Source organism: Magnolia sinica, chromosome 1 (assembly GCF_029962835.1).
Source record: "Magnolia sinica isolate HGM2019 chromosome 1, MsV1, whole genome shotgun sequence".
Classification (NCBI taxonomy): domain Eukaryota; kingdom Viridiplantae; phylum Streptophyta; class Magnoliopsida; order Magnoliales; family Magnoliaceae; genus Magnolia; species Magnolia sinica.
In genome coordinates, this window is record NC_080573.1 from 33131591 (window position 1) to 33146747 (window position 15157).

The 15157-nt window shown below is 37.4% G+C and overlaps 1 protein-coding gene across 1 annotated transcript; it reads right to left on the reverse strand.

Moving 5' to 3' along the window:
- Nucleotides 1-6048: 6048 nt before the first annotated feature.
- Nucleotides 6049-14452, reverse strand: LOC131245397 (FACT complex subunit SPT16-like). Its single transcript, XM_058244848.1, has 7 exons — nucleotides 14405-14452; nucleotides 13820-13992; nucleotides 13522-13572; nucleotides 12399-12661; nucleotides 12083-12257; nucleotides 11915-11966; nucleotides 6049-6428 (listed from the first exon to the last, which is right to left on the reverse strand). The coding sequence occupies exons 1-7, from the start codon at nucleotides 14450-14452 to the stop codon at nucleotides 6240-6242; spliced, it is 951 nt and encodes a 316-aa protein (XP_058100831.1). The 3' UTR covers nucleotides 6049-6239.
- Nucleotides 14453-15157: the final 705 nt, after the last annotated feature.

Below are 15157 nucleotides of genomic sequence, written 5' to 3' on the forward strand. Positions count from 1 at the left end.
CAACACTATCTTGGCCGATCTCAACTTTGATAGTTGAATAGTTGGTTAGATTGTTTAAAATAATTGGATATGTGGTTTGACCCAAAGACTATGATCATTAATGGGCCCCAAATATTAATAGCATCTAAAAGTGAGCCCCACCACAAGATCATGTCTATTAGATTAAATCATTCATGTTTTCCATATCTTATATTATGTTATAATATGAAATTGTGGCTTTACAGTTATAAACGAAACTTGAAGAGTGTGAATAGGACTTTTTAAATTTTATTTAAATAACTTGCATGCACTTACTTGTAACTAAGCAAGGAAAATTCTAAATGAGAAGAAGTGTATAAACATAGTCTAATCAACGAAATACATCATTCATGCATTTCAACAAACATGTTTGGTGCAAAAAATAGATAGTATATAAAGTTTAACCAAACAACATAAATAAGGAATTAAAACATTCACCATAATGCAAACGATGTATAGTGGTTCAGCCATTTGCTTACTCCACACATGGCTGAGCCACTCTCTCTTAGAATGTGCCGAATTTCACTATTCAAATGGTTTTAAATGAGGTTCACCATAAACGTTCACAACCTACACAAGGTTACTATTTTCCATTCGTCGATGGCCTACACAAGGTCTTATCAAGCCCTACATAAGAACTTGAGAAATCCTACACGAGGACAACAACACGTACTCTCCCGTCGGAGGCCTATGCAAGGACTTGTTGAGTTTAGGAATACAAAATCTAAAACCCAATCCTACACAAGGAAATGTTTTCAAACACAAATGAACTCTTGTACTTAGCTAGAAGTGAGTGAGCCCCATTAAGCACTTGATGAAAATATTCTTAGATGGTGAAGGATCTCTAGATCCCTTGTTCCGCAACCAAATGATGATGCTTTGATGTTGATGCCAAGGTTGATGGGTCAAGGGTTTGGGTGAATCCTAACTAGGTATTGATGTGTCTTTAAGAACTAATAAGGATCCCCATTGTTAAGCATTCAATACTTCCTACCATACAAATTTTTCAATAAAGGAGGTTACTAGAGCATCAATGAATGCTGAAGTTTACTAGGTATTGATTGCCTTTAAGACAAGGATTGAATGATGAGCTCCATGAGGAAAGATGGCTTGAGAAAATTGGTATTAACTCTCAAAGCTCTCTCAATAACTTACCAAATTTCCAAGAAACAACCCACATCAATATATAGAATAAATTTCCAATAGTAAAAAAATAGGCAGAAAACTATCAGGTTCGATGCCATCTGTAAGACCTGACCCGAGTTCATATGTGTGCATGTATGCGTGTGCGTCTGCATTTCGTTCATCTTGGTCCCACGGTCCAACCGGTCGAATTCTGGCAACCCACAACTTTCGGTTAGTGTTTATGATCTTTCTCTAATCCAGTCATGTAGACCAAACCCGGATAAACCCAAATTTAGTGTCATAGCGACTGTATTGTCGCTGCGGTTTCATTGCCGTGTCTCGTGCGACAATCCAAGTTATAGATCATGAGATATGGGTCGTGCATAATTTAGGTCGTTGATCATGATTGTGGGGCCCACTTAAGATTTGGTACAAATCCCTAAGCATAGATTTCATCTCCCTAGCCATCATTAGGGTAGGTAGCTTAGACTAGGTTACTAGCCCCTACCTAGCTAGCTAGTAATGATGAGTTCTCTTATCAAGAGAGCTCCTTTTCTTTACCCTATGCAAAAGTGCCTTTTCACTCTTCCCCAATCTGAATTTTCTGAAATTTCTCTTCTCTAGGGAGAGAGAGAGAGAGAGAGAGAGAGAGAGAGAGAGAGAGAGAGAGGGGAGAGACCATCATATGCCTCTTTTCTAACAAATGTAATCATCACTTTGAATAAAACTCCCTTCCTTGCTAGTAAATGCATCTCATTCCTCTCTCTTCCTCTCTTCTCCTCATCTCTCCCTTTCCCTCTCTACCCTTTGACATCCCACCTTAATCCCCATTTTCCAGCCCCTTTTCCCTCTAAAATCCCCTCATCTAACCATCCACCTTCAATCTCAACCTTAGATCTTAGAAGCTTGAAGCATAGGGAATCCATTGGTAGAAGTTTGGTAAAGATCCTTTGAGGTGGGTGCTTCTCTAGGATGTAAATCTGATTTCTATAGTGTAGATCCTTTATTTTCTTCATGAGGAAAGTATAAGACCCACCAATCAATGGTGGAGATTCCACACATTCCCATAGGTGTGGCCAAATGGCCTACCTTATGAATGCATGTCCCATGCATGAGGTCTTCCTCTATAAATCCCCATCATAGTGGTTTTCTTTAATTTTATAGCATGATAGTTCATCTAAACCTTAGATTCATGGTGGGAATGGTATCCTAACCATCTATTTTGATCAAAGGCCTGCATGCGCTAGATCCATGTTGTAATAGTAATCAATGTATGATGTGTAGTGTGATTGATATTGGGAGGGCTCAATAGTGGCAGAGCCCTTTTTCCTATGGCTGGATCGTCTTACTCTCTCTTCTTTCCTTCATTTTTCTGATTTTAGCATTTTGATCATATATATGTGGCCCACCTTATGGACCAACAAAAATCCAGGCCATCCATGGAGGTTGGACATCCATGGTGGTCCATCCTCAGACATGTGGCCCCAAATCCACTTAAATAGGGCACATGCAAGGGGTTTTGGGTGATGAGGAAGGTCTGGATATTTGTGAGGTGTACTAGAGTGGTCCACAATATGATTTTTGGAGGTTAAATCGCTCCTTAAATAATGTCCATATTTAATTTCTTTCAAGTACATGTTGTTGTCCAAATCTGTCTGAACAGATTTTGGGCCAACTTGAGGCCAGAATTTGGAGCTTTTGGTGGGAAATTTTATACCAAATAAAATATAATTTTTAAATATGGTTATCCCACCTATAAGCATGCCAAATTCTAGCCCTAATTGAACTTATTTGGGTCCCCAAAAGGGTGGGCCAATATGGGTACTTGCTGAATTTTCTGTTGTAATTCCAGCAAGCTTCCAATTTGGAAATATAAAATTATAAAATAGTTTCTGATCAGTTGGGCCACTTTGGTGGATCCCACCTTATACTAAATATATTATAAAAGGTTTAAATTTATTTTTTCCAAATTTTTGGACATCCAGGGCCCACCCCATTGGGTGCTCAATCATGGTCTATCTATAATTCTGCACTCAGCAGAATTTCTGGATAGATTGTAATTTTGAATCTCTAAAAGTCACAAAATTTTGTGGAGGTGTGGTGCACCCATGTTAGGACCCACCAACCACGTTTTGGGGCCAACGGACCCCTGTACACACCGTGGCAAGGGCTGGACCGGCCCACCACATTGGGACATCCAGGTCAGACAGATTTTCTGGATAGACAGTTTTGTTTAAATTAATTAAAATATTTATAGTAATCCAAAAATTGAAATTTTTTGTGGAGATGTGACCCACCCATGGAAGTATTACTATGAAAATTTTTAGAGCCGTCGAGCCCCTGTACCATCCGTGGTACGGCCTGGAGTGGCCCACCAGGCTGGGACGCCCAGGCTGGGGCGTCCAGCCTTGGCTGACTGTCCAGGCCACTTTGTGGGTCCACCTTAATGTATTTTATATCCCACCATTCATCTATATGGGGTCCATAAGGGACTTGATTATCCTCTCCTTCAGTAGCATCCAATCAGGGTCCATTGGATGAGTTTTTAGGCCAAATACCCAGGCCCATAGGACTACCCACCATGGGATGCCCAACCCATTGGGCTGCTGTTAGATGTCCAGTCCAGCAGCATGTCCCATCTGATTTTGGTGTTTAATATACTCCCTTCATCTGGTGAACCCCCTGTGACATTTATAGGTCACCAAAAATTAAAATAAACATATAGATTAATTAATTTATGAATTTTCAGCAATGCCAAATTGTGGGTGGGCTGGAATTACAGCAATAGGCCCAAAATTGCTGCCCATAAATGAATGTTTTGGGGCAGCATGGTCCACTAAATTTGGGGATATTATGACACATATCTTTCCTTATTTTTGAATTATATTTTGGGCTTAATTAGTGCATATTTAAGGCCCATTCCAATTGGGATCTTATTAGACTAGTCTTCATAGTTATTTGTTGGGTTTTCTTAGGCCAATTGACTTGAAACTTTCTTGATAGGCCCCTGACCTTTGGGCCTATATTTAATACACTATTGTGATGGGTTTTATGGGCTAAAATACTCAAGTAGTGGGGCCCTTGCTTTCCCATTAAAATAAACCCATACCTGGGCCGAGATGTGACGCCCAACTTTCTTGTTTTAAATATAAGGTTTACCTATATGTTAGAATAATGGACTGCCCATTAGGCCCACCATAATATGTGGGTTTATGATCTTCATGGTTTGGCCCAAACCTTGCCTATGGGCCTACCATATTGCTTATGAGTTGGGCTTTGTATGTTTGCCCACTAGGCCCATGATTGGTTTAGGCCTTGGGCCTTGATCTGTATTTGGTTAGAAGCTGGCTACCTCTTGGGAACCAGTTGAGGTTGGATGTCCTCTTGGGTGATCCTAAGATAGGCCCATGGGTTTCTCTATGGGTAGTTTAAGGCCCATCATAGACCATAGGTCATTTATTTGAGGCTCAATGTAGATGTATGTGGAGCCTACCTTAACATATGTTTAGTCCAGGCCGTCCAAGCCTTGGATCGCCCGAGGCACTCTTTACCTTGGGTTGCTGCTAGACTCATAGTCCAGTAGCAGGCCCACTTGATCTTTTTCATGATGTATATATGCCCTCAATCTAGTGGGGCCCCCTGTGAGTATTATTGGCTTTCATGAGATCATTCCCACATAGTTGACTAATTTCTGGGCTTTAGCAGGTCCAGGAAGTTGAGTGAGCCAAAAGTTTATCAAAGAGCCTTAAATGTACATTGTTATGGCTGAAACTTTATTAGATGTGGAGCCCACCATATTGAGAACTTGTGTACGTGTTGCATGCCTATATTTTATAATTCTTGGGTTTAATTAGTGCATTCTTTTGGGTCACCTTTAGTAATCAAATGAGGACCCCATCTTAATATTAGTTTTTGGGACATCTAGTGGGCCCAAAATGGGCAGGGATGTCCCAACTTGGCCCAACCATACATTGGGCTAACTTCCACCACTTTGATGGACTTGTGAGCTGAGACAAGGATGGTATTGGGCCCTTGGTTGCTCGCTTAAATTGCTAATTATTGGGCTGATGTAGTGCGGCTAATTTCATCCAAACTTAAACTTATTTTTGAACCATACATTGTGTACGCAGGCTGCCCACTAAGTCCAACTTAATGTAAGGAATTCTATGCCCATTGGGAATTGGACCTTGGGCCATAATTCCCCTGTTGGGGCCCATGTTGTTGAATGTAGCATTATACCCTTTTTTTCTTATGACCCATTATGAGGGATATATGTATGTGGCCACCTATTTTTATCTTAATTATGGGCCTTACGCCTTCTATCCATATAGTTCATGGTGGATATGCCTTTTGGGGAATGGTGGTTAAACGTCTCCATTATGGACCCCCTAGGCCTGGTAGTATCTAAGTGTGATTGCACTACAAGAAAAACGGGCAAAGGCTACGGCTAAAAACCATAGCAAAAGTCCTTTTACTACGGATATAATCCGTAGTACGTCCGTCGCTATTGGTGGGGTAGCTAAAGGTATAGCTACAGATTATATCCGTAGAAATAGATACCAATAGCTGCGGATATAATCTGTAGCAATAGATACCAATAGGTACAAATATAATCCGTAGCAATACCTTTAGCTACTCCACCAATAGCGACGGACGTGCTACGGATCATATCCATAGCAAAAGGGTTTTATCCATAGCAATAGATACCAATAGCACCAATAATATCCGTAGTAATAGATGTCAATAGCTATGGACAAAAGCCGTGGCTATAGCTACGGATTATATTTGTAATTATTTTTTTAAAAATTGTAATAATACGACCTGTTTCCATTACAAGAACCTGTTGTGATTGATAACTCATTTAAGCCTAATGCTGATAGAAATAGTACATAAAATGCAATCAGAAAAAAAAATTTGATGCATTTATTACAAATAGCAATCAAATCATACAATGCATCCTACATTCACATTTCTAAATAAACAATACTTCACTTTGCTCAACCTATCATAAGAATTACAACTAAGGCATGCCCTCATGTGCAAGAGACAAATATACTCCAACACAGTAAACACCCTCCATATGCATTTAATAATGCTCATGTTTTTACAGAATTTTCTTCCTTCAGACGGTCAATTTCAGCAAATACAGAAGATAGAGCTTCTTCTTTCCTTGAAACGGCAGATATAACTTCTGTGGACTTCGACACAAGATCACTTTCAAGTTCTGAAACCCTTCGCTTGAGAAAATGAATTTCATCCTCCACTGACTTCTTTAGCTTGTTAGCCTGTATAAAACAACATTTGTAGATACAATCAAACAAGCATGCCTTCGTACATATCTTAAAAGGAAGAAAGACAAAAAAAAACACTTATATATGAAGAAATAAAAAATGTACCTACAAATTTTCTAAACTATGGCAAAATCCGACATGAGTAATGTGTTCAAACATAGGATGGACTTTTAAACTCAAAACCTAGGTTTAGGTTAAGGTTATAGGTTTAGGTTTATGTTTAGGTTTAGGTTTTAAGTTTAGGTTAAGGTTATAGGTTTAGGTTAGGTTTAGGTTATAGGTTATAGGTTATAGCTTTCGAGAATTGAGAATAAATTAAAGTTTAGGTTTAGGAAATCGGATTCGGGTTTAGGTTTAGGCTTTCAAGTTTAGGTTTAGGTTTAGGTTAGGGAGTTGAGATTAGGATTAGGTGTAGGTTTAGGTTTAGGGATTTGAGAATACATTTAGATTTTAGGTTTAGGTTTAGGTTATAGATTATAAGTTTAGGTTATATGTTATAAGTTATAGGTTAAGGTTTAGGTTATACGTTTTGATTTAGGTTAAGGTTATAGGTTTAGGTTTAAGTTAAGGTTTAGGTTAAGGTTATAGGTTTAGGTGTAGGTTATATGTTATAAGTTAAAGCTTTAGGGAATTGAGAATAGGTTAAGGTTTAGGTTTAGGAAATCGGGTTTGGGTTTGAGATCGAGTTTAGTTTGGGTTTTCAAGTTTAGGTTTAGGTTAAGGAATTGAGATTAGGATTAGGTGTAGGTTTAGGTTTAAGGATTTGAGAACACATTTAGGTTTTAGGTTTAGGTTAAGGTTATAGGTTATAGGTTATAGCTAAAGGGAATTGAGAACACGTTAAGGTTTAGGTTTAGGAAATCAGGTTCGGGTTCGGGATCAGGTTTAGGTTTGGGTTTTCAAGTTTAGGTTTATGTTTAGATTAGGGAGTTAAGATTAGGATTAGGTGTAGGTTTAGGTTTAAGGATTTGAGAATACCTTTAGGTTTTAGGTATAGGTTTGGGTTATAGGTTATAGGTTTAGGTTTAGGTTTAGGTTAAGGTTAAGTTATCGGCTACAAGTTTAGGTTATAGGTTAAGGTTTAGTTTATAGGTTTTGGTTTAGGTTAAGGTTATAGGTTTAGGTTTAGGTTAAGGTTTAGGTTTAGGTTATAGGTTTAGGTTAAGGTTTAGGTTTAGGTTATATGTTATAGGTTATAGGTTATAGCTTTAAGGAATTGAGAATAGGTTAAGGTTTAGGTTTAGGGAATCGGGTTCGGGTTTGGGATCAGGTTTAGGTTTGGGTTTTCAAGTTTAGGTTTAGGTTTAGGTTAAGGAGTTGAGATTAGGATTAGGTGTAGGTTTAGGTTTAGGGATTTGAGAATACATTTAGGTTTTAGGTTTAGGTTTAGGTTTTAGTTTATAGGTTTAGGTTATACGTTTAGGTTTAAGTTAAGGTTATAAGTTTAGGTTATAGGTTATAGGTTACAGGTTAAGGTTTACGTTATAGGTTTTGGTTTAGGTTAAGGTTATGGGTTTTGGTTTTGGTTTAGGTTTTAGGCTTAGGTTAGGTTTAGTTTATAGGTTTAGGTTAGGTTTAGGTTATAGGTTATAGGTTATAGGTTATGGGTTATAGGTTTAGGTTACGTTTAGGTTTAGGTTATAGGTTATAGGTTATGGGTTATATCTTTAGGGAATTGAGAATAGGTTAAGGTTCATGTTTCGGAAATCAGGTTCGGATTCAGGATCGGGTTTAGGTTTGGTTTTTCAAGTTTAGGTTTAGGTTTAGTTTAAGGAGTTGAGATTAGGATTAAGTGTAGGTTTAGGTTTAGGGATTTAAGAATACATTTAGGTTTTCGGTTTAGGTTTAGGTTTTAGTTTATAGGTTTAGGTTTAGGTTTTAGGTTTAGGTTAAGGTTAAGTTATAGGTTATAAGTTTAGGTTATAGGTTATAGGTTAAGGTTTAAGTTATAGGTTTTGGTTTAGGTTAAGGTTATAGGTTTTGGTTTAGGTTTTAAGTTTAGGTTTAGGTTATAGGTTTAGGTTAGGTTTAGGTTTAGGCTATAGGTTATAGGTTATAGCTTTTGGGAATTGAGAATAGGTTAAGGTTTAGGTTTAAGAAATCGGGTTCGGATTCGGGATGGTTTAGGTTTGGGTTTTCAAGTTTAGGTTTAGGTTAAGTAGTTGAGATTAGGATTAGGTGTAGGTTTAGGTTTAAGGATTTGAGAATACATTTAGGTTTAGGTTTAGGTTATAGGTTTAGGTTTAGATTTTAGGTTTAGGTTAGCGGTTATAAGTTTAGGTTATAGGTTATAGGTTATGGTTTAGGTTATAGGTTTTGATTTAGGTTAAGTTTATAGGTTTTGGTTTAGGTTTAGGGTTTAGGTTTTAGGTTTAGATTAAGGTTATAGGTTTAGGTTTGGGTTTAGGTTTAGGTTTTAGGTTATAAGTTATAGCTTTAGGGAATTGAGAATAGGTTAAGGTTTAGGTTTAGGAAATCGGGTTCGGGTTCGGGATTAGGTTTAGGTTTGGGTTTTCAAGCTTAGGTTTAGGTTAAGTAGTTGAGATTAGGATTAGGTGTAGGTATAGGTTTAGGGATTTGAGAATACATTTAGGTTTTAGGTTTAGGTTTATGTTTTAGGTTATAGGTTTAGGTTAAGGTTATAGGTTTAGTTTAGGTTAGGTTTAGGTTATAGGTTATAAGTTATAGGTTATAGGTTATAGCTTTAGGGAATTGAGAATAGGTTAAGGTTTAGGTTTAGGAAATCGGGTTCGGGTTCGGGATTAGGTTTAGGTTTGGGTTTTCAAGCTTAGGTTTAGGTTAAGTAGTTGAGATTAGGATTAGGTGTAGGTATAGGTTTAGGGATTTGAGAATACATTTAGGTTTTAGGTTTAAGTTTAGGTTTTAGGTTATAGGTTTAGGTTAAGGTTATAGGTTTAGTTTAGGTTAGGTTTAGGTTATAGGTTATAAGTTATAGGTTATAGGTTATAGCTTTAGGGAATTGAGAGTAGGTTAAGGTTTAGGTTTAGGAAATCGGGTTCGGGTTCGGGATCGGGTTTTGGTTTGGGTTTTCAAGTTTAGGTTTGGATTAAGTAGTTGAGATTAGGATTAGGTGTAGGTTTAGGTTTAGGGATTTGAGAATACATTTAGGTTTTAGGTTTAGGTTTAGGTTTTAAGTTTAGGTTAACGTTATAGGTTTACGTTAGGTTTAGGTGTAGGTTATAGGTGATAGGTTATAGGTTATAGGTTTAGGGAATTGAGAATAGGTTAAGGTTTTGGTTTAGGAAATCAGGTTCGGGTTCAAGATCGGGTTTAGGTTTGGGTTTTCAAGTTTAGGTTTAGGTTTAGGTTAGGGAGTTGAGATTAGGATTAGGTGTAGGTTTAGGTTTAGAGATTTGAGAATACATTTAGGTTTTAGGCTTTGGTTTAGGTTATAGGTTATAGGTTTAGGTTTTAGGTTTAGGTTAAGGTTAGGTTATCAGTTATAAGTTTAGGTTATAGGTTATAGGTTATTGGTTATAGGTTAAGGTTTAGGTTATAGGTTTTGGTTTAGGTTAAGGTTATAGGTTTTGGTTTAGGTTTAGGGTTTAGGTTTTAAGTTTAGGTTAAGGTTATAGGTTAAGGTTATAGGTTTAGGTTATAGGTTTAGGTTATCGCTTTAGGGAATTGAGAATAGGTTAAGGTTTAGGTTTAGGAAATCGGGTTCGGGTTCGGGATTGGGTTTAGGTTTGGGTTTTCAAGCTTAGGTTTAGTTTAAGTAGTTGAGATTAGGATTCGGTGTAGGTTTAGGTTTAAAGATTTGAGAATACATTTAGGTTTTAGTTTTTAGGTTTAGGTTTTAAGTTATAGGTTATAGGTTAAGGATATAGGTTTTGGTTTAGGTTATAGGTTTAGGTTAAGGTTATAGGTTTAGCTTAGGTTTAGGTTTAGGTTTAGGTTATAAGTTATAGGTTACAGGTTATAGCGTTAGGGAATTGAGAATAGGTTAAGGTTTAGGTTTAGGAAATTGGGTTTGGGTTCGGGATCAGGTTTATGATCGGGTTTAGGTTATAGGTTTAGGTTTAGGTTTAGGTTTATCTTAGGTTATAGGTTATAGGTTTCGGTTTAGGTTATAGGTTATAGGTTATATGTTAAAGTTTAGGTTATAGGCTAAGGTTTAGGTTTAGGTTATAGGTTTAAGGTGTGGTTTAGGTTAAGGGTGTGGTCTCTGCAAATACAGATATAAATACGGCCTATCCAAATGATCAGGCCCCTCCAATGCTGTCCATAGGAAATGGACAGCTTCATCATGGTCATAACAGCATTCCCACCTTCTAGGGACCCCCTCTCAACATCCGGATAGCTCCGACGCATATCCGGATCTGCTTCATCAATTTCGAGATAATACATAAACACGGGCCTATCCAAATGGCCAGGGAAATGGACAGCTTCATCATGGTCATAACAGCGGTTCCCACCTTTTAGGGACCCCCGCTCAACATCCAGATAGTTTCGATGCACATCTGGATCTACTTCATCAATTTCGAGATAATATATAAACATGGGGTTGTCTAAATGGCCGGGCGACCCATATTGCTGTCCATAGAAAATGGACAGCTTCATCATGGTCATAACAGCGGTTCCCACCTTCCAGGGGCCCCGGCTCAACATCCGGATAGCTCCTACGCACATCCGGATCTACTTCATCAATATAATATATAAGCCTGTACATAGGCTTGGTTTTTTTTTTTTTTTTTGTAAATCTGGGATCATTGCTCTCTTGGGCCCCACTTGGATGGATAACATTCACAATACAGGGGCTACTTTGGTTTTCACATTCATAAACAATTTCCCAATGGTCCACGTTCACACACACAAGTGGCTCCCTGATGAGTGATCCACCTGATTTCTAGACCAGGTCATCTACATAGTCAGTCACACCTTACAGTTAGCTTAGATGTCCCACATGTGCTAGATGCAGCCACAAGTAGTGATGTTTGTGGAGTTTTCCTATTTAGTGTGCTTCCCTTGTGATTGGGTAAGCACCTTTTGTACGTATTTTTCTCTAAGGCAATGTGTATAGACATTGAGAAAATACCTGCAGGAGGTGTTGCAAATTCAAATGCATTTTGGAGAATCTTCTTTCATCCAGCATTTGCTTCTTCAGTGCAAAAATACCTGCATTTAAGGAAATCAGTCTGATGAGTAAGATTATTATTTCTTTATGATCCATCCAGGTATAGGCCCAGTCAGCATATTCCCAGTTAAATACCTAAATGGTGGAAAAAGAAAAAAGAAAAGAAAAAGAAAGAAAGAAAATCCCCACTTCATTGTTATCAAGGGTAAGCATTGACTCAAATAACAATTTTTTTATTATATATATATATATATTTATCAAGGGTAAGCTAGCCTTGGATGTGTAAAACTACAAATCTATTATGCTAAAACCAAAGACTAAGTCACTGAAGAGACGAGTCACTAAACAGATACGTTGGAGTTGGACGTTAAGGGTAGGCTCTTACCAGAGAGGATCTGCTTGTCTGATCAGATGGCAACGATGGATTTGTGAACTCCCTACAAACAAAAACTTAGTCTCAACAGCAGTAGCACTAAGCTGATAACCGATAAGGCACCTTAAGTATAAAATTTTCAAGCCACAGAAAGCTAAATGTATGAGAAGCCACAGAAACCTAAATGTATGAGTCACTTTCGACAAGAATGCCTCAGCTCCATTGGATTCAGCTTTGACCTTTGGACGCTCTTCTTCCTCCTCTTCCTCATTAAATGAGTATGCAACATCCTTAACTAACTTGGAGCTGATTGAAGTCACAACTTCTGCAGCTTTTTCATTGAAAATAATGGTGTCTGCAAGCAACAGCGAGAACATCATAGTCTTTGGATTGTTGGTTTCTGATTGCAAGTTCTGGAACCCAAGAGATACATTAAAAACCATTCCAGGCTTCAACACCCGATCGTTCTTGGCATTTAAACTCAATCCCGACTCACAGAACTCGAGACCAATTCCCGTTCCTGCTGACTTTGTAAGATGAGAGGCAAATTCAGGAGCATCCCTCTCTACCACCGAGACTGCTGCTTGGTAAACAACACTGACCTTATTCCCAGCCTTCAATGCACCTATCGCTGCCTCATGGGCCTTGAGGAGAACCGCATAAGCCTTACTCTGCATTGCATTTGCATCAATGAGAAATGTTCTGGCAATGTTTGAGCAATAGCTATTGTAGCGCGATCCGATTGCGCATATGATCACACTTGTCGAGTCATAACCAAGAGCACCAAAGACACATTTCAGCAAGCATTTTTAACCAAAAAGAAAAGAAAGAAAAGAAAGAAAAAGAAAAAGAAAAGAAAAAGGAGAAAGGAAATAAATTATTTTACCTCCAAGGTCAACTCATCATGCTTCACAAGTATTCTAACAGGATCTGTCATAAACTTGTTTATTATCTCTAAAATTTCATGAGGCAGAGTTGCAGATGTCAATACAACCTACACAAAGCAACCCATACATTTCAGAACCTTTACATGGTTGAAAGCTGAATATATGCTTAAACTGCAGTTAAGCTGCACCTGTTGCAGTTCTGGGGTTGCACCTGCTGCAGTTAAGGTGAATATATGCTTGAACTTGCACCATAAACACAAGTCAAGCCAAACAGTCCCTTGGCTTCCACAAGCCACATTTCTATATCATCAATCCCGTTCTAAAATATTGTTTTTAACAGATTAGAGGAGAATTGAATGCAATGCAGACAAATAAAGAAGGGCATATATGCAATGCAGACATATACAATGCAGACAATTGCAATGCAAACTTACTAGTTTCGAATCCTAATTTTATGCATGATTAAGTAGATTACAGCAGGGACTGCAAATTTAACAAAGTATAGTTATAAAGAACAATAAAATGACTAGACATAAAGACAATTAAAAATGGTGAAAACTACAATTTAGTACATCCATGTCACTACGAAACCTACTTTCCAAAAAAAAAAATGCAATTAATATGAGACAAGTTTTCTTAAAAAACTTTACCACACAATACATGCTTCAAATAATTTGCAGAGAAGAAAAGCATTCTCAAATAAGTAAAGTGGCAGTGAAAATATATATTTACCACAACATGACATCCCTAGCCTTGAGAGAATTCACAAGGACACCATCATAGCTGCAAAACGCACATAAAGTAAGTTATATATTTGAAACAAAATTATTGATTTTGGTAACCAAATGTTTCTCATAGATTTTTTTCCAAGTCGAGATGAGCAGATATTCAAAAACCATTCAAACTAGAAATGCACAACCTGCCTTAGCCAAAAGAGAAGGCTCTTAGCTATTCTTGCTTCTTCTAAAAAATTCCCCAAAAATTAATGTCTAGTAGTACAAGATATACTAAAAGAGTATAACTGGCTTACTTTAACCAATCTATAGCGATCTCTGATTTATTACTGATTGCTAGAATAGTGGCAAACAATCCTATGTTTCTCCAAACAGCATGAGCTGGACCATCTTTGAGTGAATAAACCTGCACAACATAGGAACCAAAACCCACATGATGATAAAGAAAAGACACCTTCCAAGTTAGAATCTGATCAGATTGACCAATGTATGCCTTTGAAGATGAATGACACGACGCTAGCCTTGTATTATTTTATATGTTTATGTTATTACATCATCAGATTAGCCTCACATCAGGTGTTCTATAACTAATTCTTTCAGAGGGTTGACAGAATCCTGCACAAACATCCTAGTAGTTCTCTCGCTCTTTCTTTCATGACCCATGACAGGTTAGGAAATACATGATATCCAAAACTTTGGCAATGGTTAAGTTCCACAATCATTCAAACAGGCATTGCTAAAATTCCTAGAACAAGCAATGTCTTACAAAGGCTCTGAAGTTCTGATATCAATTCTACAGAACATTCCCAAGTTCAGCAAGTAATGTTCCTAAACAAATACACGTGCATGCGTGTGTCAATCGAATGCCATGTCACAAGTACCTGAATTGAGTACCCAATCTCCTGCAACGGAACTGCAATGCTGGTCATCAGTAACTATGCAGCATCAATTGACAGATCGGCGACCACCTAGAAAGAAAAATCCAAAAACAAGCAAAGGATCAAAATTACCACACAATGGAAAGAAATACCAATCTTTTTTATCAATCTAACCACCAAAAATAAATAATTTTTTTTTAAAAGGCATTCACTACATAGAAATTTAAATAAATAAATAAAACAAGAACCCACTTTCTACAACCATCACATATCTATACCAATCTTTTTTATTTTTTTCTTTTTCTTTCAAGATGTTTTCATTACCTAAACCCCTCCAATCTATACCAATCTTTCTTTCTTTTTTCGTTTTTTGGTGAGATATTCAAATTCTATCAATCTAACCACGAAAAAAAAAAAACCAAGTAAAATTATTTTTTTGGAAGGCATTTACAACATTAAAAAATAAAAATAAAAAAAAAACCCACCGCATTCTACCAACATACACCTATATTTAATCTTTAAAGAACATCAGAGAACATGAATAATCTACAAAAACAAAACATGGGTTTCGTAACAAATTTCAAAAACAGAGAGAGAGAGAGAGTAACCGTTCTTCATCTTCTCCTCCTCCTTCTCCTTCTCCTTCTCCTTCTTGCTGCGAAAGGGGATTTTGAAAACCCTAGCAAGAGAGAGAGAGAGGGGTTGGGAAACAGAGAGGGGAATGCGGCCAACAGACAGGGAGAGGGTGAGGGAGAG